Source organism: Pyrus communis, chromosome 2, assembly GCF_041283825.1.
Source record: "Pyrus communis isolate YQ-2024b chromosome 2, ASM4128382v1, whole genome shotgun sequence".
Taxonomy (NCBI): domain Eukaryota; kingdom Viridiplantae; phylum Streptophyta; class Magnoliopsida; order Rosales; family Rosaceae; genus Pyrus; species Pyrus communis.
In genome coordinates this window covers 15,093,374-15,118,002 of record NC_142566.1, presented here as the reverse complement: position 1 = coordinate 15,118,002, position 24,629 = coordinate 15,093,374, and the positions used below count along the sequence as shown (strand labels likewise).

The following is a 24,629-nucleotide window of genomic DNA, read 5'->3' as shown; positions in this document are numbered from 1 at the left end:
TACATTTTAAATTTAAATTTCATTGCAATAAAAAAAGTTTGAATGAACGTGCCAATGGAGGAGTTGACACCTAATTCAGAGGTGTCTCTACAGTTGCTGGTGGACAAGGTTGGGCGATGGAAAGGCAAAGAAGTCAGCGTCCCAGGAGCAGGTCGGGTTCGGAATGTCATGGGATCTTTTTCTTCACCTAGCTCTCATCCTTCAACCAATACATCTTCCAGACTGCAATAGGTGGAGATCGGAGCTAGCACGTTAAGGAAGAGAAGCTGACACCAAAAAGAAGGAGTGCACCTGCAAGAAGAAGCTACTTGCGAGCGAGAAGCTCTACTCTATCTCAACGAATATGTTTGACAGTACATTACTGTGCTAGCACATCAAAGAGAAGACTCTGGGAAGCTTCATGTGCCATTCGCCCAACAACCTTAGCAGGCACTCGAAAAGTTTAGGTTAATTTGTTTTGTTTCGTTTTGTTTTGTTTTTCTTTTTTGTTTTTTTACATAATTGTACGACAAATTTATTTTAAATATAATTAAATAATTTTTTACATTAAAGTTGTCATTAATTTTAGTTTTTTAAGTTAATGTAATTAGAACTAAATAGATTATTTTCACATTACATATTATTTTAAAACCAGATATTTAAAAAAAAAAAAAAAAATTTAGCCCGATGAATTTATTCGTTGAACAAATTTTTATTTTATATTATTTTTTTGGTTTTAAATTGTTACCCTACGAAAACTTCGTTGGGTCAAGGTTCTAATAGTATTTAAGTTGGTGTGGGGTGAGGAAAAGGCGTCGTCATAAGATATTTTCATTGGGTCAAGTTTTTAATAGTATTCAAGATGATCAACGCATCTTTACCTAGCGATTTATTTCGTCGGACAAAACTGAATTTGCCCGACAATTAACTTCTTTTCATCAGGTAAGCCTTCAAGGCTTTACTTCTTTTTTTCTTTTGAAGTTACGCTGACTTTCCTCTTTTCACAGTCTATCTTCACAAGTTGTCAACCAATCCATGTCCAAAACAAGATCACGCAAATCCATTTTCAAATGATACAGAATTTGTTTAATTTGAGATAAAGAGGGAAAGGCATGAAGCCTAGCAAAAGTTCGACACTTCAGGTAATTGCATATGGTTAAATTTCACAGATAAAGAAAAACAGTGTGTCTTCGGGGTTGGTGCCGAAAGGGGAGGGTGTTGTACGGTTTGTGGTTATAGTTTTGTCTAGGGTTTCCTTCTTTCCTTTTATCTGCTGGTTTTTGTTAGTGTATATTGGATTTGTATGAGCTTATGAGGGTAAATTTTGTTGGATGCATGAATTCATATGTGTTTGAGGTGTAAACAGAAAAACTCATGACATTTTATGAAGAACAATCAGTAGCGTATATAGGACATATATGTCAAAAGTGACCAAGAAATCAACACGTAAAAGAAATATTGCAACTTCACAATTACAAACTCGTCAAGATTATGATGCAACTACGTACTTAGCCACGAAAGACCCACATTCAAAAGCATGAAAGTTATCACTCACACGTAGGCCTGGTAATTTCTTGCACGACCCATTAACTTATAGGAGCATATTTAGGTGACTTAGTTAGCTTGTTTTGTTATATTTAGTGAGTTAGTTTCTATTTATTATAGTGATTTAAGCTATTTTCGTGTGTTTGTAGGTCCATATGGTTAAAGTAGCAAGAAAGTGCATTTTGGAGCACTTTTGGGCATTAAATAGATTGCATATGCTTGGAGCAAGATGGATGGACGAAATTGAAGTCCAAATGAGGCTAGGTTTCTGCTAAGAAGATGGAAGAAATTAATTCAAGACTTGGAAGAAAAGGAATCAATCACAAAGAAGGAAACATGAGTCAAACTTCCTTGTTTTGACTTAGTCAATCCTAATCTTTTCCTACTTAATTCCCAGCTGCAAGGAGGGTTCCTAATTGATTTGGGACACTTGAATATAAGTTTTAGAAGCATTAATTCCAGCCAAAGAAAGTTGCTGCACTTCCCTTTCTTTTTTTCCCTTCCTTGCCTTGCAAGGAATCACATTTCCTTTTCCTATTTCCTATTTTCTGTCCATGCCGCAACTTCCCTTCCTTTTTTCTCTTAGGATTCTGATTTGTTACCCTTTTCTTGGAGGATTTGGAGTCTTAAAACCTTCCCAAATTAATTAATTAAGGCCTTAACCTTTCTCTCATTATATAATATACTTTGCCGCACACATATAAAAGGGGATTCATCCTTCAGCCATCATTTTTCCTTTGGACAATCCTACAACCACACCACTCATTCTCCCCATTCATTCAGCCATCATCCACCCCCTACCACCATCCAACCTATCCATCCATCACCATAATTCATACCCAAACACCCTTGTGCCGCAGCAAAGAAGAAGAAAGAAGAGAGGAGAAGCCTTGGACGTTTTGGTCATTCAAGCTTGGATTGTTGGAGCGTTTCTAGGTGTAATCTATCTTAGTTTTAATGTTTAATTTATATTCTCTTTGTTTTGCTGTAAACATGAGGAGCTAAACTTGTTTTAACTAGAGGTGACTTTGAAACCATGATTATATTTGCGATATGAATTGATTAATTCCAGTTGTGATTTCATAAATTGTGAATGCAATTTACTTAACCGTTTGATTGAGAACTTATTCTTGTTTGTTGATTAAGGGTGCACACTTAGTTTGCATGCATGAATTTGATGCTAGAATATAAGGGAGTTTCACATAACGTTACAAACTTATATTCACAAGTAGTTAAGGTTGTTTTCACAATCATGTTAAGTAAATTCCTAGCATGAGTATCATGATGTCATAATTACGAATGCTGACATCACGAATGCTTTGTCAATACTTATGATTTTCATAGAACGTAATGATCTTTGATTGTATCTCTATTATGATGTCATGTAGGGAACTTTTGAAGAATGCTTTGGGTTGTCAAATGATGTCATCCAATCCAATAACTAAAGGAAAATCTGAGGGTTAATTAGTGATGTCACGGTTAATCTGGGGTGTTGAGGTTCATGGTTTATTGAAAAAGTAACTGGAAATCAATTTGTGTTTGAATGTATCATGTGTGGAAAAGAATCCTCTAGCTAGTTAATCATCCATCCATTTACCCAAATTCATCCAAACCTTGTTTAAGTCATTAAGTTACTTGTTTTTAATTTAAATTCGTCCAAAAACCCAATCCTCTTGTCTTTGTTGTGTCTAAATAGCTAGAATCTGTCCAAATTGTGTTTTTAAGTGTTTTGAATCAAAACCAATTCTATTTTCGTCCAAATTAAGTCCTAAAGTCTAGTTTGAATCTATTTGATTGTTTTGTGTTGTTTTGAGTCTTTTGAGTTTGTTTTGAGTCATATAAGTTTAGTTAAGAGTCTTTGAGTTTGTTTAAGTGTTTTTAAGCATATTTTTGTATACTTGAGTCAGTTTTTATTAGATTAGCAATCCCTCCTAATCCCCAGCCTTGAACGATCCCCACTTACATCTTTACTACAATTGCCAATAAGAGAGTTTAATTTGAGTGCTATTATTTATCACATCATTAACCTGACATGAAAAAGCATAAAAAAAAAAAAAAACAACATATTCTTCTTCAACCTATTAACATGTCATGTCATTATCACGTCATCCATTAAGAACTCGTTAACGAGTCGGATCGTTATTGCGTCAATCGTTGAAAACCCATTAAAATAACGAGTATGACATATAAACAACACAAACATGACTAGTTTGACAGGTTTTAGACATTAGGCTTGGCCATTTTTTGCAAGACTCGTTAACGCGACATGAAACAACATGAATACGTCATCCTATTAACGAGTTGTGTCGTTATTGACCGGCTGTTAAGAACCTTTACGATAATGGGTTTGACACGATCTGTTAAGATAACGAGTATGACACAAACACGACTCGTTTGATAGGTTTAGACATAAGGCATGACAAATTTTTGCATGACGAGTTAACTCGACAAGAAACAACACAAAAAAGGAAAAAAAAAAAAAGTTTTGGGCCAACCCGTTAGTGAGTCAGGCATTATCCCAATCACCTGTTAAGAAGCCATTAAGATAATGGGTTTGACATGACACAATCTGATAAAATAGCAGGTATGACAGAAGAACAACACGAACAGAACACCACGACATGTTTTTCAAGTCTACTCACGAGGACTAACATTGCAAGTTGTAGAGTTATCGTAAAGGAACTACAAGGAAAAGATCGCACCCCTTGTGATGATCTTGCAATTGTAGACAAATAAACACTTCTATGAATCCCCTCCAACAAATGTGAAATTTCCTCCTCGTACACATTTGCTGTGCACATAACCAAAACGAAACTAAAAACCCATCACCTCAACTTTTAACAACAGTTGTTGCTCAAAGATCTAAGTTTGAGCAATAAGTCATAGTCGTTACAAAGTCTCTGCTCGACAGAGGAAGAGAATGACCACAACCACGAATACTCTCGTCACCTATGAAAAAAGTGACGACTAAAACCAAGAGAGGAAGATAGTTAAATGATATTGTAAACATGAACAAAAAGAGAGACGACTATTGAAGATGAATTGTCGCAGACTCCAAGATTAAAGGCGGAGGTCAACAATGAAGGATTGTTAATTGGTTTTTCTCACCAACGGCTCGTAGATAGCAGATAGGCTATATTGGTAGTGTGAAGCAAAAAATAATCCCGAAATCCTAAATGTGACACGTGAATTTTATCCCAAAGAAGATAAGATTGCCCTCATTAAATGGGTATGACACACAAATATTCTCATATGCAACTCAACATCATAGAAGTTTAAGCAGTGCTACTACTCAAAGCTCCCTTACTCTTGGCATGAAAAAGTCAAAGCAATTAAAAAATAAGATTAATTACTAAATCTAATATTTAATACATTCCCAATTGAAGACCAACTTAATCAAGTAATGGATCCTTATCACTAACCAATCAAGGATATTTTCACCATAATCCCAAGGTATTATCTCCTAATTAATATTTTGAAAATATTATTTCCACATTCATCCTACGAGTGACATAACCTTGCCAAATAGGAAGTCACCACGTGTAGGGCAAAACCCTACACCTAAGCCGGCCACCTCTTATAAATACCTCACCTCAACTATACATTGGTAAGATTTTGCTATGCATACAAGCTTTAAACGCTCACTCTTTTTAGAGATACTCACTTATGCATCATAGATTCATTGACCAAACTCTCCCACCTCCCCCCACCCTCGTGGGGCATGAGCCTTGGTCTTTATCAAACGTGTTAATTATGTTGTAATACCTCTCTCAATTTTCTGCTATTGACATGAATGAATTGAAGATTATCAAAGAGACATAAATTACTAGAGAGAATAAAAGATAAAAAGGAATATGCGGATAACTTCACCCATATTAGTATTTGTTTATTTCTACAATAAAATTTCAACAAAAAAAAAATTGATTAAAAAAAAAAAGAAACAAAAAATTAATATATCCCCGTCCCCAGCTCGAGCAAAAATAAAATTAAAGAATACACATTGACATAATTAAAATAAAGGTTAAGCAAAAACTAGTATGGAAACCTAAGAGTATCCTGGACCTAACCAAGCCAATTTCTACGACAACTTCATTATCTTTAAATCCTCCATTCTAACTTGTCACCCTTGCAGAGCGGGTTTTTCTTGGCTAAAATATCTCTCCCAGCCTCCTTGAGATCCACATCACATGAATGTTCTTCTGGGTACCTATGCATTCCACAAAACACACCACCACAGCGGCACTGAAATCCCAACACTCCAACCTTTCTGCTGCAGCTTTGGCACCTATTTTTTTTTGTCACACCGACACTTGATGTTCCCATATTATTATTCTCAAAGTTAGGATCTTCAGAGACCAGTGAAGTATCTGATGAAGTTCGAAAATAAGGCGAGGAAGAAATTCCACTAATGAAGGAACCCAGATTGAGTTTTTCCTTCGGAGTCACGTCGGCTGAGGCTGCATTCATAATTTCGTGTTTTAGATGATCTTTATAGCATTTCGAGCACATGTTCTTGTTTTCCACAGTGCCGTAGAACCCACATCCGCTTGCACACATCGGAGGCTCCATTCCTGATACGTCGTTTTGTGTTGAGCGTTGATATTAGCAGTATAAATATTAAAGGCTCAAAACAAATTCTTCGTGTCGTTCTCTTCGTGTTTTTTTTTTACCTTTTCTTTTCTTTCTGTTGTGATCCGAAACATAGGTTTGTGTTTATATAGGGAAGGGTGGCGGTGGTAGATTACTGCAGGTAGTTTACCATTTGGAGTAGAATTTTTGTTTCCCAAAAGAAGAAGAATCCTAACCTCACTCGGTTTCAACTTCTACAACCTTCCATGTTCTTCGTTGACCTTCTGGACCCTTCATTTTTATTTATTTCTGTCTTTTATACAATTTTATCTTTATTTATTTTTCTCACTAAGATCTACTTCAATTCTTGGAATAAAATTCAAATTTAAGTTTTAAATCTACCCCAACTTGCTCTAATTCTTGGGTTAAATATGAGTTTTAAATCCAAAACTTGTTTCTAAGACAAGTTTAGGCTAGAGTTTCCCATGATATGTACTTTTTTTTTTCTTTTTTATAGTTTTATATTTATAAATTCATTGAATCCAACGGTAATAAAAAAGATTTAATGGTCCAAATATAATCCAATGGCTAAATAATTAAAAAAAAAATTATTTTCATAATGTTCTAAGAGTTTCTTAGTGTCAGTTTAGTGATTTTTTTAGTATTTATCGGAATCTAAATACTTTTAGGTTAAAATTTTCATAAAATTAAATTAAGGTAGTCTATATATATATATATAAGAAAAAAAAAATCCTAAATTCATTCTTTCATAATCTCGGGCTAAAAATTTAACCCAAAAAGGTTGAAGCAGAAAAACTGTTTCTGAGTTAAAAATTTTAAGTTTTAACCCAAAAATTGGAGATGATATAATAAAACCTTTTCGTTTTCTTTGCTTCTTTCCACCTTCTTTTGTTCTGCTTCCAAGGAAGAACAATTATACAAACAGCCAAATTACAAGATTTTATTTTGTACGAAGATAAGTTTTGATTTATTTTAGAAAATGGACAAAACTTACTTATTCAAGTAGTAGGTGATGTTATGATTATTTTTTCAAGAATTACTTTTGCATTTTGCTCTTCTATGTTTGAAAGATGGGTCTCCCTCTTTCTTTCTCCTCATATATATATATATATATATATATATGTATATATCTCTCTCTCTCTCCCCCTCTCTCTCTTATATCCTTCTCAGTACTTCATTCTCTCTCTCCTACTTCTTATTACACATATAGTTGAAACTACTTCTTCAAAAATGCTTGAAGATGAGTTAGAGTTGTGTAGACTAGGTCTGTTGACTCATTGATTAGTTAGATGTAAGGAATGGAATTTTTGTAAATTGGTTTCCTTGCTTTTGGATTGGGTTTTTCTGTACTTTGGTTTTGTCTCTCCATAAAAGGATTGAAAAGTAATAGAGTTCTAGGTATGTAAGTTGTGTTTCATTTTCTCTATGTAAGTCTCCCTTTCTAGAAACAAAGATAATACATTGCAAATCACCAAAGAAACAATGGTGTTTATGCTAATTTATTTCATATAATGAAAAATATATATATAAATATCCTTTCAGCCTATGTGGTCGTGTTCGTGATATACCCGATATCTTAATGGTCAAGTCATGTAACATCCGTTAAAATAAACAAGTAACATGACCCGACCCGGTACCCATTAAAGAAAATATATTTTACTTCAACAAATAATTAAATTAAAAAACGTAATACTAAACTAGCATATACATATCACATTGTCACATAAATAGTACTTCAAAACATAAATGCACATTTGTCTTTAAAGTATTCCATACCCAAAATAAAAGCCTCATAAAAAACATTAGTACATTACTGCAAAACATCAAATGCAAGATGAAGGGAGTTTCTTTTTCAAGGTTGTGGAGATCAAAGAATCCAAGTGAGATTAAATCCTATAGCTATTGTTGTAATAGATTTTTTTAATAGTTTTTAATTAATTTAGAAGCGTGAAAAATGTAAAAATAAATAAATATAAACTCTCGTAATGATAAGCTCTACAACTTTTGTGAAGATGTCAACTCCGAAATTCGTCACCATAATCTCATAAATATAGATTAAAATTTAACATTGATTGTCTTTTAAGTTTACGTTTCATTGTTCTCATCAAATTTTGTTTTTTCAAATTTTAACATTGATTGTCTTTTAAGTTTATGTTCCATTCTTCTCACCAAATTTTTTTTTTTAAAAACATGATCTTTTAGCACATGCAGAACAATGAACGATTAAGATCGTTAATATCATATTCAAAATTTTTACCTTATTAAAAATATTACTCGAAGTTTATAAAATCTTTAGAAACTATATAATATAGACTCACATTTCAATTAACCGTAAACTTCGAAACAAGATATGAACAATCTGAATCGTTTATTTTTATGCGTCAACTAAACGATCATGTTTTCTAAAAAGAAATTTGAAAAACGAATGCGGTTAAAAAACATAGCATAAACGACAATCGACAGTTAAATATAAATTAAGATTTATAATATATGGTGTTGAATTTCGATGTTGACTCCTTCATAAAAGTTGGGAATTGTCGCTACGAGTGAGCTAGTTTTCCCTTTTTTTTTTTTTTTTTTTTTTTGGGGGCTTTTGCTTTTGTTTGTTGTTGGTGCCAATTTTCTATGGAACGTTTATAGCTTATCAGTCTTACAACAAATGCTTTTAAATTTTTATCAGGAAACTTCTAAATTTCAACTTAAGTTTACAGGGCCGGGGGAACGTAAAGAAAGTTGAACTCAGTTTGAAAGCAATTTCTGAACACGAAGAGCGATAGGCTAGTCCAGTTCCGTGTAAATCAAATTATAATCATCAAAATCACCGTGAAATCTGAGTAAGCCGGTGAAACAAAACATTTGCTTTCTCAATGCAAATGCTCTAACAAGTACCGCTCTACCTTTCAACTGCAGTGAAGTAGCTTTCATAACATTAAGTTGTTAAAACTACTTGGCCTAGAACATATGAAACATTTCTCGTGCAAACTACGTCAGATGAGGAATTCATTCATGCCAATGCATGAGATCATTACGCATCTACAAAATTCCTTTACGATGCAGGAACAGATGGAGCAACCCAGAATTTTACCTTCTTATCGACACTTGATGTGGCCAAAACCAACACCTTCTCATCACCTGCAAAGAGAAGGATGATACAACATTAACATATTAGACGCGACAACTAAAAGCAATAAAACACTTAATCAAGTCTAAACAAATGGCACATAGCATTTGGAGGAAAATAGATCCTGATTTACGTTTACCCAAGGGCTAATTCCAGCCAAATTGTAGTAAATTCGGTCGTCTTGTAATCCAATCTCCCCGCCTATTCACTTCTGAATATGTCAAGTATTTGGTCAACAATTCTACTGAGCAACTTGGGTGGCATATATATCCAAATTTGTACGAACGAAATTCTTTTCAGACAATGGCCAATTAGACTTTAAATTGACCCTGATGCTGTAAAGAAACAGATTATGCCGAAGCATATTCGCACGAAGCTGGAAGCACCAAGGTTTTGGTTATGGAAAAGTTGTTCAGGTTAGAAAGACTTCTCTACCCAGGTACACTATTATGCTCTTATTCTGCCAACGTTGTCGACAGTGGAGCAGTAAAGACAAAAACTAACTGCAAGAAAACTTTAAATATTCAAGACTAGTGATTTACCCATTGGTATTGGCTTGGGTGCCCACGAAATGCCTGTGATGTCACCTGCACGGCGAAGACAGATTAAAGAAGATTCACTATTTGAAACATCTCTGGGATAACAATCCCAAGCTCCACCAAACTTTGTATAGCAGTTAAGATGAAAGAAATCATTTCCCTCCTCATCTGATCCTAAGTAACATGTACGATCGACTTGAATCTTCATTATTTATTAAACATTTGGCTTACCGAGCACATGGTACTTGTTAAGAGCAGAACAATTTCTTATACGTGGTGATCAATCAAACATTTAACCTAGACGATAAAATTCTTTCTTTTTTATCAACTGAACAAGAATGTTGGCATGGCCATAAAAGCATCATAGATTTGGCTGTAGAAATAGATGCTAAATTTATTTTTGAAACTAGATAACATGATATTGGAGAACCAACGAGGTACACATAAATGATAAAATGAAGAATAAAAAGAACTTCAGATAAACTCAAGCGTACCTTCATGGGCTTTATCAGCTGTGTCCAAAACCTTTCCAGCTTCAATGCATAACCATTGTAGTGTCGAACCATGGGTTGCTGCCAAAATTTTTCCATCCGGAGATAAACTAAGGCGATCATAGTGAACAGCAGCACCACCCAAATCAAGTGGAATTGGAAACACCTTCAGAGTTTTTGGATCCTCATCCATATGAAATCGAACTTTGAGAGAAAACAAGGGTCAGTATGCCAAATTAAAAGTACCAACGCAAGTTATCAGACACAAAGAACCCAAACCGGACATTTTTGAACAACCCATGCAGATGAATAATTCCATTCAACATAAGATTGTTCGATCCTAAAACCATAACAGACAACTGACCCTCAATGCATAGGATATATTGTTTTGTACAACATGCAGAGTTTCACATAAATGGTAGACTGGTAGTTATCAGATTCTTTTATTGAGAGAGAAAATTATAACCGGTGTAAATACACTTTATTTCGTTTCCAACTTGGTATATACATAACAGAAACAAACAAGAAAGGGAATTATGACCCTAAATGAAAGCATGGTTCACCTCCTGATGAGAAGAAATAAAATTTCCACAATATTTTAAAATTAAAATTAAATGACCATATTTAGGAAACATGAACGAATGTCTGTTCTCTTCACTTGAGCATATGGACAAGAGGCAGGGGCAAAAAATGACTCAATATTTTTTTTTCTTTAGACTTTCTATCAAAGTTGTTTGGAAGCATCTGCTCCTACTTTACACAGGACACGCTAAAGAAGTACTTTGATCTTATTAGACGGGGGAGGGTGAAGAAGCTGACAGGAGGGTAGTGTTCAAGAGAGTAGAATGCGTTTAGGAACGTGGAATATAGGAACCTTAACAGGAAAATCTATTTAAGTAGTGGAAGCTACGGTGAGGAGAAGGATAAGTATTATGTGCCTACAAGAAACTAAGTGAGTTGGTCTTAAGGCAAGGGATCTAGAAAACTTAGGTTTTAAACTTTGGTATTCGGACACAAATAGAACGAGAAATGATGTTGGCATCATCGTGGACAAGACCTCGACACAAGATGTTGTAGATGTCAAGAGGGTAGGAGATAGAATTATGGCAATCAAGATTGTAATAGGACATGAACTCATCAGTGTGATTAGTGCGTACGCACCTCAAGTAGGGTTGGATACGAGTTTGAAGGAGAAATTTTGGGAAGATCTTGGAGACTTGGTGCAAGGAATCGCTCAGACGGAGAAGTTATTTATAGGAGGAGATTTAAATGGACACATGGGCAAGTAGACAGGACACTATGGAGGTTTTCATGGTGACCATAGCTTTGGGGACAGAAACGAGGATGGGGAAGCCATGGTTTTGGGGAGAGAAACGAGGATGGGGAAGCCATCTTGGATTTTGCAATGGCATATGATCTTTTCTTAGCCAACACCTTCTTTAAGAAGAGAGAAGAACATGTGATCACCTACAAGAGTGGGTTGTCAAAAACACAAATAGATTTTCTTCTAATGAGGAAGGGGGATCATATAACTTCTAAGGATTGCAAAGTTATAATGGGAGAGAGCTTGGCTAATCAACATCGCTTGTTGGTGATGGATGTACATATCAAAAGAGAGAAAAAAGAACAAGACCTTGAAGTGCCCAAGGACTAGATGATGGAATCTAAAAGGAGAAAAACAAGCCATTTTCAAAAAGAAAGTAATCACCCAACGCGTGTGGGATAGAGAGGGGGAAACTAGCCAAATGTGGGATTCCATGGCTAGTTGTATCGGAAAAGTAGCAAAAGGGGTATTAGGAGAGTCCAAGGGCTTTGCTCCACACGAAAAGGAATCTTTGTGGTGGAATGAGGAGGTACAAACAAAGGTTAAGGCTAAGAAGGAATGTTATAAAGCATTATACAAGGATAGGACCGATGAAAAAGGTGAAAGGCATAGAATAGCGAAGCAGGAGGCGAAGAAAGCTATGAGAGAAGCTAAGCTAGTGGCTTTTGACGATATGTAAAAGCGACTAGATACCAAAGAAGGAGAGTTTGATATCTATAAACTAGCTAGAGCAAGGGAAAAGAAGACAAGGGACCTAAACCAAGTGAGATGCATCACGGATGAGAATGCAAAGGTTCTTGCTACAGAGAACACGATTAAAGACAGATGGAGAGGTTATTTTCATAATCTTTTCAATGAAGGACATGAAAGGAGTACTTCTTTGGGGGAATTGAGTAACTCAGAAGAGTGTAGAAACTACTCATTTTACCGCTGAATTAGGAAGGAAGAAGTTGTTGTATTTGAAAAAGATGGAAGCATAGAAAAGCAATGGGCCCAGATGATATATTGATTGAAGTGTGGAAAGTCTTGGGAGAGACGAATATAGCATGGCTCACAGACCTTTTCAATAGGATTTTGAAAATGAAGATGTCAAATGAGTGGCAAAAGAGCACATTAGTGCCTATCTACAAGAATAAGGGCGACGTACAAAATTGCATGAACTATAGAGGTTTTAAGGTAATGAGTCATACAATGAAGCTCTGGGAGAGAGTCATTGAGCATAGATTTAGGAAAGAAACACGGGTCTCGAACAAACAATTCGGGTTCATGTCAGGGCGCTCAACCATGAAGGCAATCTATCTCTTACAAAGATTGATGGAAACATATAGAGATATGAAAAAGGATTTACACATGGTCTTTATAGATTTGGAAAAAGCATATGATAGGGTCCCAAGAGACATTCTTTGGAGGATTTTAGAGAAAAAAGGAGTACAAGTATCATATATCCAAGCTATAAAGGATATGTATGATGGAGCAAAGACTGCCATAAAAACTCATGAAGGATAAACCAAAAGCTTACCCATAACTGTAGGGTTACATCAAGGCTCATCTTTAAGTCCTTACCTTTTTGCATCGGTAATGGATGAGTTAACGGGACATATTCAAGATGATATTCCTTGGTGTATGCTTTTCGCAGATGATATAGTGTTGATAGATGAAACTCAGGAAGGGGTAAATGCAAACCTTAACCTTTGGAGAGAAGTGTGGAATCTAAAGGTCTTCGCCTAAGTCGGTCAAAGACAGAATATATGGAGCGCAAGTTCAGTGCAAATGGAGGCCCAAATGAGTTAGGGGTAAGGATCGAAGATCAAGAAGTACCAAAGAGTGACCGTTTTCGGTACCTAGGATCTTTCTTGCAAAAGAACGAAGAATTAGATGGAGACCTCAACCATAGAATACAAGTTGGATGGATGAAGTGGAAGAGTGCATCCCGCGTGTTATGTGACCGTCGTATGCCACTGAAGCTCAAGGGAAAATTTTTTACGACGACAATGTCAGCGATGCTGTATGGCACGGAATGTTGGTCGAAGCATAAACACGTACATAAAATGGGTATAGCGGAGATGAGGATGCTTCGTTGGATGTGTGGGCACATAAGAAAGGATAAGATTAGGAATGAGGATATCCGAGGTAAAGTAAGAGTAGCTGAAATTGAAGGAAAGATGAGAGAAAATCCATTACGATGGTTTGGACATATGCAATGAAGGCCTACTGACGCTCCGATTAGAAGATGTGACTACGAGACAGTAGTCCAGGGCCGAAGGGGTAGCGGAAGATCTAAGAAGACTTTGGAAAAAACTCTTAAGAAAAGACTTAAGAGTACTTGGATCTAACGGAAGACATGACACAGAACCAAGCGCAATGGCGTTCTAGGATTCGTATAGCCAACCCACTTAGTGGGAAAAGGCTTTGTTGTTATTGTTGTTGTTGACTTGCTATGGCATGCTGTATTACGTGTTTATATACAGTTGACACATACTTCATGTGTTAGACTAAGATTACATGGCTGCATGTGTATGTATGTGCTTGGAGGGAGGGGGCTGTTTTTGAATATTAGCTGCTGTACATGACAAAGATGACATATACAAAGAACAGAATACCAGTCATACATACCATTGATATTCCAAATTCTTATCGAACCATCTTTGGACGCTGTGATCATTTGTTCTGAGTTCGGAGTAAAGCATAACCAAGTCACTGCACTCTGAAAACAACCAGATGTAAATGAGATATAGCATATACAATTCAAGTATTAGCAAAAAGAATTTCTGACAAAAACCCAAAAGTAAATAAAAAATTTACAGCTAAAAAGAATTCAAATGATATCATTGATTAAAGAAATAGGAAATTGTTATTTGCACTTCACAAGTAGCTTTCTTGCACAGTTTATGGGACTGCAGGAAGCCATATTGGGAGCTAAAAGCCAAAACAATAAACTCTAGCATTTATCCTAGACCACAATTTGCATCATAATTGTAATCTTCAAAAGAAAACATAAAAATTTACACCACTGAAGAAATAGATGATAAAGACTATTAAGCATTGAATTTCCTTTTTCTTATTCCGGCCAAGGCTAAACCTTGAATTTGATCTCAATTAATTTTCAAAAAAATTAATGGAGGTGATAGCGAGGCTTCGTGAAGACACGCATGAAATCATATTATGTAACATCAATGTACATAAGAATGTATAAGTAACCTTATGGCCTTTAAGTTGCATGGCTTTTGTGACCTCCTTGACTGAACCATCCTTTGAATAGACGATCTCCCACACCTGCCAAGAAAATATGCGATGTTAAAACAACTATAATATAGGCCATAAAGCATCTTGTTCCTCTAACATGCCAATTAAACAACGAAATTGATTATGGTATCCAGAAAGTTAATGAACCAGACACAAGTATGATAATGGACATCAAATTTGCATGGTACTTATTTGGTTAACCCACATATGACGAGGATAATTGGCCACATCAACCTAACACATGGACTTTATAAAGATCTGCATGTGGCACAAAATCACTCCTTTGCACATGCTCACACATAGGACTACATGTTGCAATTAGCATGTGTATCCCTTCCATTGTGGTCAATGTAAATGTTTTATTTATACTTTTCCAAAGAGGGAAATTGAATGAAGAATTGGATCTGTAGACCATAATTGAACATAATGCCACAATCCTTAATATGAAATTTAAGTAAACTCTTAAATCAAGGAACTTCTTTAAATACGCCATATTGCTGGGGGATTTTCACATCCCCTGGCCAATGGATAAATTAGAGATAATTACCTTCACATCTGCAGTAAACGCTGCTGCAGCAAGGAAACGCCCATTTGGTGATATAGCAGCCATGGTGTTTTTCAACTGATTTGTGTCAACATGCCCCAAAATCTTGCCGGTTGTACCATGCCAAAGTTTGATGTCAGTTCCTATAGGTAACGTAACAAATTAGAACCACAAGGTATGTACACTCTATCAAGGGAAACTCCGGAGAAAGAACCAGAATTCATATTGAGATCATAATCATAATTCTGACAAGAATCCTACAACCACTATAGATGCGACCCTATAGTGTACAGAAAGTTACAAGCCCAAAACATTACTGTTTAAATACAGTTATTTATATGTCATTAGGTAATATGAAGTTAGAAAATGTTAAATGAAAATGTATGCTCAAATTCTAATGCAGGATAAGACAATAAGAAGATACCTTCTGAACATGAAGCAACAATTGTACTCCCATCAGCAGTGCCATAACTTGCTGTGGTCCCAGATAGGGTGAGAATACCTAATTTATCGTGAACTTTGTGATGGCCCCACTTGACCTCAGGCAGAGGAAGCTTGGGTTGCTGTCTAGCTTCCTCAGAAGGTTTGGGTTTTTCCACCCCACCATACATGTACAAAGAAGAACCGGTCAGACTTTGAGAAGCCACAACTATTGACAATCCATCATCCGAAAATGAAACTGCTACAGGATGACCAGCTCCGGGAGGCAAACTAATTCTCAGAAACCTGTTCAAATTGTTACAGAATTTGAGAAATGCAAAGCAACTTAACTCATGAGCATAACTGACGCTTCTGGTAAGTGGTAATGCACCAATGGTACTTGAAATTCATACTTGAAACTTTTACTCGAAGCGTCATCCAACTTGAATACCCTAAGCACTCCATCCGCACAAGCTGTTTGTAAGAGTAACAAACCATGAGCAATTGAAATATAAACATCAAACATGTCAAAATCAAAATCATCGGCCACAGTATACACAATTCTAAATCATCCAAAAAGCAGACCATACGCGATTGTAACACATCGAACAAATGCCAATCAAGTATCTAATATTGAAGTCTGGATTCCATTCTAATTGCTCCTCTAAAGGAAAAAATATCTGACGCATCAAGCTCGGAATAAAAGTGAATTATAGCATACCTGTTGCCAAACTCCGCCCGTCGGAGGAGAAACATAGGTCAGTGACTGCATCTCCATGGCCTTTCAAAGTATTCACATCCAACGGATGATGTTTCTTGTTTTGATCCTACATTCCATGATCTAATAAATCAATATCAAAATCAAACTCATTAACTCTGAACCTAAAGCATTACAAATTCAAGCATTCCCTATGCAATGAGGTCGAATGAGTAACATGCAACTCAAGCATACGGAAAATCACACATTTTCTCGGCATCCAAACACAAAATTCAACACGGATACTTCCAGAAAGAAAGGATTTGTTTCCGTGTTACCTTGTCAGAGGCGTGAGAGTGTGGTCTGGCGTGAGACTTCTTAGTCTGGTGAGGCTTTGATTGGTGCTTTTTTTGGTCCGACTGGAGTTCCGGCTTGGAAATGGACTGGATTTCGGAGCTCCGTTTTCGGAAGTAGCTTCCGAAGAAGGCAAGGGCGATGACAGCGCCGATGAGAATCGAGAGCGCCGCAATGGGAAGAAGCGGATCCATCGGTAACCGGAGAGGATTGAGGAGTTGGGGGTTTGGATACGGTGACGATGAGCGAATGCGTCTGGGAAATGGAAAAAAGGATGGAGGTGTTGATAGATTGATATGTAGCGATAGGATGATCGAAGCTTCGAACCAGAGAGAGATAGGGGTTTAATAAAAATAGAAAATGTAATTCTAATTCTTTAAACATTTTAAACTTTAGATAAATGTCTGGTGTAAAATTAAATTTTTTTTTTTTTTTTTTTTTTTGACGAAAGCTCGATATTTTATTGAATTCAAAAGAATTATATTAAATCCTGGTTGATGACGTCGTGAATGAAATCATTAGGATTCTCTAACCATACAATTACATCGCCAATAAAAACAGCAAACTTAACTAATAGGCAACCCCATTACATGATATTGGCTTGTGCAGAAACTGGATCAGGAAAGAAACTCCGCCACTTGCCTATAAATATTTGACTGTAGTACTTTGATCAAATATTTATGGCTTTGTATTCGTATTCCACCTCATATTTATTACTACTATTATCTTTTGGGTTTTTGTTTCCTCTTTCCTACAGTGCCCTTGTATTGGAGCAAATGTTTAGGTTGTCATTTATGATTTGATCTCTTATCACTAGACAGTAAAATTTAACGAAAGATAATGTTAGAAAAACCAAATCCTTTAAGTGAAATCCTAAACCAAATGAGATGGCTGATAAGTTGGCATAGCCATGTCACTAACCTAGATTTTAAAAACTCTTAATTACTTATTGAAAAAAATAATGATAATTATCCATTTGCATGTTTAACCATGTGGGACTCTTCTTCTTCCTCATCTCTCTCCTCTCCCGACTGCTCTCCCTCCTTTCTCTCTGCTCCCTTGTCCTTCTAGTACACCGACGTGATTGCCAACGACGATAAAATCATATCATCCTTCTTCTTCTTTTACAAATATAACCCTTATTTTTCAAATAAATCTGTCTTGAAAGTACTTCAATGGTTCAGGTGCTTTAATATGGACATTGGAGAATCCAGGAATCCCACAAATAACAACGAAATGGATGATCGAGTTAATTTTCTAAATGTAACTTAATGGAGTTGTGTAAAAGTTTAAAGTTTGGTAAATTTCTTATTGTCACTAATAACAGACATAGCTAACGATCGCTTGTTTTAAATGATTTAGAAAGTTTAGAGTCTTCAAATATTGATCTAGAAGAAAAATGTGACGATGAAGTAGTAACCAATGAGATCGAATTGGAGAAAAGAGCTAGTGTGCAATATCCCGAAGTTGGGATGGTTTTTGACAACTTAATGAGTTAGTTGCATGTTACAAAGAATATGGGAAGCAAGTAGGGTTTCTAGTGAAGATTAAATCATCAACAAAGGGAGACGATGAAGAACTTAAATATGTGACTATTTTATGTGGACGAGAAGGCACATCAAAAAGTAAATCAGGTAATGTGCTAAAGCCACATCCTACTACGAAAAGTGACTGCAAAGCTAAAGTAATTGCAGGCATATGTGAGGATGGAAAGTGGGGGACCAACTCTATCAATCTTGATCACAACCATGATATGAGTGCAACAAAAGGTCATTTTTTTAGATGTCACCGGACAATAAGTTCTGATATGAGAAGAAGGATTGACTTAAATGATAGAACCGGAATAAGAGTAAACGATTGCGTCTCGGGGAAGGCAATGTACCGCAATTCAAACATATTTTCTAAAGATGCAAGCTCAAAATTCAAAATTTTTCTATGCTATTGATTTAGATGAAGAATGTCAGTTAAGAAATGTCTTCTGGGCAGATGCAAGGAGTAGAGCAGCACACGAAGAATTTGGAGATGTTACATTTGACACAACATACTTAACGAATAAGTATAACATGTCATTTGCTCCATTTGTGGGCGGTGAATCATCATGGGCAATCGATCCTACTTGGATGTGGGCTGACTTCAAGTGAAGATGTGGATGCTTTTGTGTGGTTGTTTAAGTTCTAGCTTGCATATAGACCTGGTAAGGCTCCAAGTAGAATAATTACTGATCAAGATAAAGCAATGCAAAAATTTATTTCAATTGTTTTCCCATATACTAGACATCGTTGGTGTTTGTGGCACATAATGAGGATAAAAAAAAAGAAAAAAAAAGAAAAAGAGTTTATTTCAAGGTTTGACTTAACAAATATGAAGTTAGGTGCAATTGTCATAGGTTTGAGTTTAGAGGCATACTATTTCGGCATGCAATATATGTTTTGCTTCGCCACGACATTGACTTGATTCCAGAAAAATATATCATACAAAGATGAAGGATGTAAAGAGATGTCACACAAGGGTTCAAATTGGTTGTGATGATTGGAACACTACACTTGAAGCACAACGATGTCATAAGATGCAAAAGACTTTTAATGAGATTAAGGATGTAGTGTATGATTCTGATGATAAGTGCAGTATTGTGATGGTTTGGATGCACAACTTTAAATGAGAAACGCTTAAACATAGTGCTGTTTATAGGTGTACTGATAAACCAGCTCTAGAGTCACATATTGATAGGAACATTGAGAATTATATTGTTTCGATTCCAAATCCAAGTCAACGCATTCTTACTCCAATAGCAGTTCGAAGTAAAGGTTGCCACCATTTAAAATGAGGATGTCTCAGTTGGAGTTAACAGTTATGAAGAAAACAAGGAGTAAGAAGAAGAAAGAAGAGTGAAGAGTGAAAAGCAAAAGAAACCTCGTGGAAACAATAATCGAAGAAGGAAGAAAGTGAAGGTATGCAAGCAAATTTTCTATAATTTTTTTCTTTTTAACTTGTATAGTTGAATTAATACTCTATTTTGTTGAATTTTTCCTGCATGCTTTTGTAGGATTTGCAACCAATAGAATTTGATGAAACTTGCATAAAATTTGTGCACCCAATTCTAAAGTAGATATATCTAAAGCACAAGACAACATTGTTATGAAGGTATGACATGAATGTCTTGCATGTGATTGATTTTTTTTCTTTGTTAAAACTAATTATTGTTGCTAATAATTGTACAAAATACTCAAATAGGACATACAAGTCATCCAACGTCTCACAATAATCAGTTTCAGGTACTTAAAAGAAATTCAAGAAATTCATCCAAATGACTCATTTGTAAAGTGTTCTATTTCAAAACCCTCCATTCTTTAATCATGTTGTGTCCTTTTTCTTTTTACATTTAGGGTCATAAATACCAATGTTGGAGCAAAGGTTACAACATGTAGTGAATAGCAAGCTCTAATTCTAGAGGAATCGGTGGCGAACGTAAATGATGATTAGCAGCAAAAATTTCCACAAGTTCTTAATAGACTTTTGAGATGTTTTTCATGTTTTGGTTAATGTTTTGGCTCATGTTTGTGTTAGATCTTTTTTGAACTAGTACCGGCCATGATTGAACTCCTTTTTATATTAATTATTACTCTTATATTTCTTCTAAGAAAAAAGGTCATTCTGCTTATTAGCAATCGTTCCTACCTGAAATTTAAAAGCCCATGTTTCTTTAACGTGGGAGCTTGACTGTGACAGCCCGTTCCGAAAATTTTAAAACGTATGCGTGAAAAGATGATTTTGCCCCTAGTGTGAATTTTCGTTGTGTGGTTGTTTTTGAGCTTGGTGTGGCTGGTTTTGCACTGTGTCATTGACTCAATTATATTATTCCTACACAATTACGAACAATTGCCAAATTGCTGAATTACCAAATTGCTAAATGAATATAGGTTACACACAATTACAAACAATTACTAAATTGCTAAATAAATACAATTTGGCCATTTATTCCTTCAGTAATACATAATAAGTTACAAAGAAAATGTTTCTTTCAGCATAAAGACCAACATAGATAGCCTAGTTACAGATAGCACCACCATATTCTTTTGACTCCGTAATGAGATAGATCGGCACTACAAAATATAAGACATGACTATGTTATGGTTCTTTTCAGTCCACTACAAAATAAAAGAGACACCTCTTTACCTATAGCAAACACAAAAAGTCTTCTAGACCAATATCTAAAGACTCTAAACTTCCTAAATCAATTAAAATGGGTAATCGTTAGTTAAGTGTGTTATCAGTGACAATAAGAAAATTACCTGCCTTTAACTTTTTACACAACTCCATTAAGTTACAATTAGAAAATTAACTCGATCATCTATTTTGTTGTTATTTGTGGGGTTGCTGATTCTCCAATGTCCATATTAAAGCAATTAAACCATTGAAACAGTTTCAAGACACTTTCATTTGAAAAACAGCGGTTATACTTGAAAAAGAAGAAGAAAGATGATATGATCTTACCGTCGCCGGCAGTCACGTTGGTGGACTAGAGGAAGGAAAGAGCAGAGAGAAAGGAGGGAGAGCAGTTGGGAAAGAAGAAAGAGAGGAAGAAAAGTCCCCTACAGTTAAACGTGCAAATGGATAATTATCATTATACTTTTTAATAGTAATAAAGAGTTTTCAAAAGTTGGGTTCGTGACATGGCTATGCCAACTTATCAGCCACCTCATTTGGTTTAAGGGATTTGATCTCCCTAGTATTACTCTTTAAGTAAACCAGAAATCTCTCAATCATAAGAAAATCTTATAAAGATAAGGGTTTTATCACAAATAGTCCCTAAAATTGACCAATCCCATCAAGATAATCCTTGAAATTAAAAAATCGATCAATGTTGTCCCTCAATATGAGTGCTACAAATCATTTCAGTCCTTTTATTAGAAAACCATCAAATAATCTGTTAGTGTGTTGATGTAGCACATATAGATCATGAACCCAATTAAACAACGATACATGGATTATATAAAGTTTTTATTTTTAAGAATGATTCAAAATTCTAAAAACAATAAGGGTAAAGTTAGGGAGATTAAATATGTAGATTAAATTTTGTAAACTAACTAACTTCGAAGTTGATGATTCGATTATTACTTAAGTATTGATTATTGGCAACACATCATTTAGTTTATAAGTTGAGTCTCCATAACATTACCCCAACAATAAAGCTGAGTAAATAGAAAAAAATAAACAAAAATTTTGTCGTTCTGGCCCTTGTCATCTCTTGACTCTTTGGTTCCTTCCACTCATTTTGATCATTTGGATTGTAATCAAACAGATTCTCCCTCAAACATGGTCTCATCTTCTCCTGATGTTGACCAACATCAATGCAATTGAACAAAGGGGTGATGCTAGTATGTCATTAAAAGTTTAATCTCATTTTGTTATGTTTGCCGCTTTGAGTGAGTAGTGGTTGGGGAGAGATAGGAACGGTGGCCCCAAAGGGTGAATGGGGCTTACTGTTCCTTTTTCTAAAAGCTTTTCTTTTTTTTTTTCTTAAAAAAAAAAACGAACAAACTCATTTCATTTAAGAATTGAAAATTTAACAAATAAAACATAATCCACATGGTTCTTTTTAATTGGATATATGAGCTCATACATGTGATACACCTGCACATTAACATATTATTATACGAAATTCTAAAGAAAAGATTAATTGGTTCACCACATTCGAGGACAATATTGATTGATTTTCAATTTTAATGCCTATTTTGATGGGCTGGGTCAATTCCAATGACCATTTGTAATAAAAAAAAAAAACCCTAAATATAATGTATATTCTACATTCTAGACATACATTGTATCTAAACATATAATGTACCTAAATCACTAATATACTTAGGGTTGGAAAAAATTCCTGAAAATTCTGAACTCAATTGAAAAAATTTTTGATCCCAAACTAAAAAAGTCCCAACCGAAATTCTCGAAATTTTCGGGACTGCTTATTCAATTTTTAGGGTTACCAGCTGGAACAATCCCGGTAATGCTCTAATTGTTTCTAGCTAATATGGTTGAAAGGGTTTCACAGTGATAAGGATGGTTTGATAAGAATTACACAATGGGAAGTGTCCTTATTGATCACTATTGTTTACAGTATAAAACTAGGGTCCCTGCTCTTTCATTTGACAGACAAACTTAAGAAACTCAATCCCTATAAATTAAGCCTTGCATATAGTGAGTGGCAAGCTGCAGAGAATCCTAACCCTAGCAAAAATGACTTCATTAGGTCAGTGGTTATATTGATACTATGAAGTTCAATTCCGTTGTTCATATACTTGTATTATATACTTACATTTGGAATCAAAGCTTTCACATACCTCTTAACCCTATGTCGAAAGCATCAAGAACAATTTTCTGTTGTGCAGTTTGTAGACTAACTGCATATTATCAGGGAAATTCATATTTGAACATTTGATAGCTAAAGCCATCCTTGTTCATGCATGTATTTCGTTAAATATGTATATCAATATTGGAACTGGAAATCAAAACATGGACACTGCTCATCTAAACAATTTTGGTTATCCATGTTTTGAATTCAAGTGGCAGATCACTTCATAAACTAATGCATAAAGCCAACTATTTTCAAGCCACAAAGGTTTGCAATTATGGTTGCTAAATTTCATACTTTAACACTGAAAGTGTTGTGATTAATAAAAATCATTCACAAATTTCATCAATCCAATGATGTTGAGTCTGTGATATATGGTTTGGGGATTAAGGCTTAAAACTTTGCATATGATTTGGGGAATAAAGCTTAAAACTTTGCATATCATGTGCTTCTCAAACTATGAATGCTAGCTTTGTGAATCTCAAACAATTTCATCTCTCACTGGTGTCAATTACAAGAAATGGAAACAAGACCTAGAGATCGTATTGGACGTCATGGATATGAATTTGGCACTGAAGGATTGATGAAACCCATATGCTTGTAGATTATAGCACATCAAACTAGAAATCAAAATATGAGAAATGGCACAAGTCATACAAGATTTCCCTAATGATTATCAAGAGGACCATGACTAATATAATTCGTGGAGGTTTTCCTAATGCAACCAATGTTAAAGAATTCCTAAAACAATGGAAGACAAGTACAAGGAATAGGAAAAGACCAAAACAAGTAATCTGATGAACTCCTTGACAACTATGAGGTATAATGGTGTTGGAAGTGTTCATGAATGTCCTAATGGAGGTATAATGGTGCTGGAAACTGAAAGCCATAGAGGTATCTATATATGAGACTTTTTTTATGCATATTTATTAGAAATTCACTGTCTAATAGCTATACACAACTTTCTTATAATGCACTGCGTGAAAAAAGGGATATGAATGAGTTAATCTCAATTTGTGTAAGTGGGGAAGTGAGAATGAAAAGGGAAATGGCTGAATAGGAGGAGCTTGAGTCAAAACCCTCAAACCTTATGTTGCCAAAAAGAATTCTACCAAAAGAGCTACATCTCCTAAAAAGGATTTTCAAACCTATTAAACCATCGATTTTCTAATATTATTTCTATAAGAAGGTAGGTCATTTCAAGAGAAATTGTCCAAAATACAAAGCTTGACATGCAAAACAAAAGGCAAAGAAAGGTAAAAATGTTTTTGCTTGTTTTGAGTCTAATTTAATTGGTGGATTGATTCAAGCGCTTTTATTCATGTTACAAATTAATTGCATGACTTCACAACAAAGAACACCAAATAAGGATAAAGTCAAAGTTTCAATTGGCAATGGAAGAAGAGTTTAAGTCAAGGCTCTAGGGAATATTT

The 24,629-nt window shown here is 35.2% G+C and overlaps 1 protein-coding gene and 1 pseudogene across 1 annotated transcript; both read right to left on the bottom strand.

Annotated features, from left to right (window-relative positions):
- Positions 1-5,488: 5,488 nt before the first annotated feature.
- On the bottom strand, positions 5,489-6,186 carry LOC148698626 (putative zinc finger A20 and AN1 domain-containing stress-associated protein 8 pseudogene; annotated as a pseudogene).
- A 2,661-nt stretch (positions 6,187-8,847) lies between these two features.
- On the bottom strand, positions 8,848-17,415 carry LOC137748782 (uncharacterized). The gene is made up of 10 exons (XM_068488961.2): positions 16,832-17,415; positions 16,518-16,623; positions 16,210-16,270; positions 15,801-16,102; positions 15,380-15,519; positions 14,788-14,862; positions 14,203-14,293; positions 10,269-10,469; positions 9,778-9,822; positions 8,848-9,246 (listed from the first exon to the last, which is right to left on the bottom strand). The coding sequence occupies exons 1-10, from the start codon at positions 17,039-17,041 to the stop codon at positions 9,161-9,163; spliced, it is 1,317 nt and encodes a 438-aa protein (XP_068345062.2). The 5' UTR covers positions 17,042-17,415; the 3' UTR covers positions 8,848-9,160.
- Positions 17,416-24,629: the final 7,214 nt, after the last annotated feature.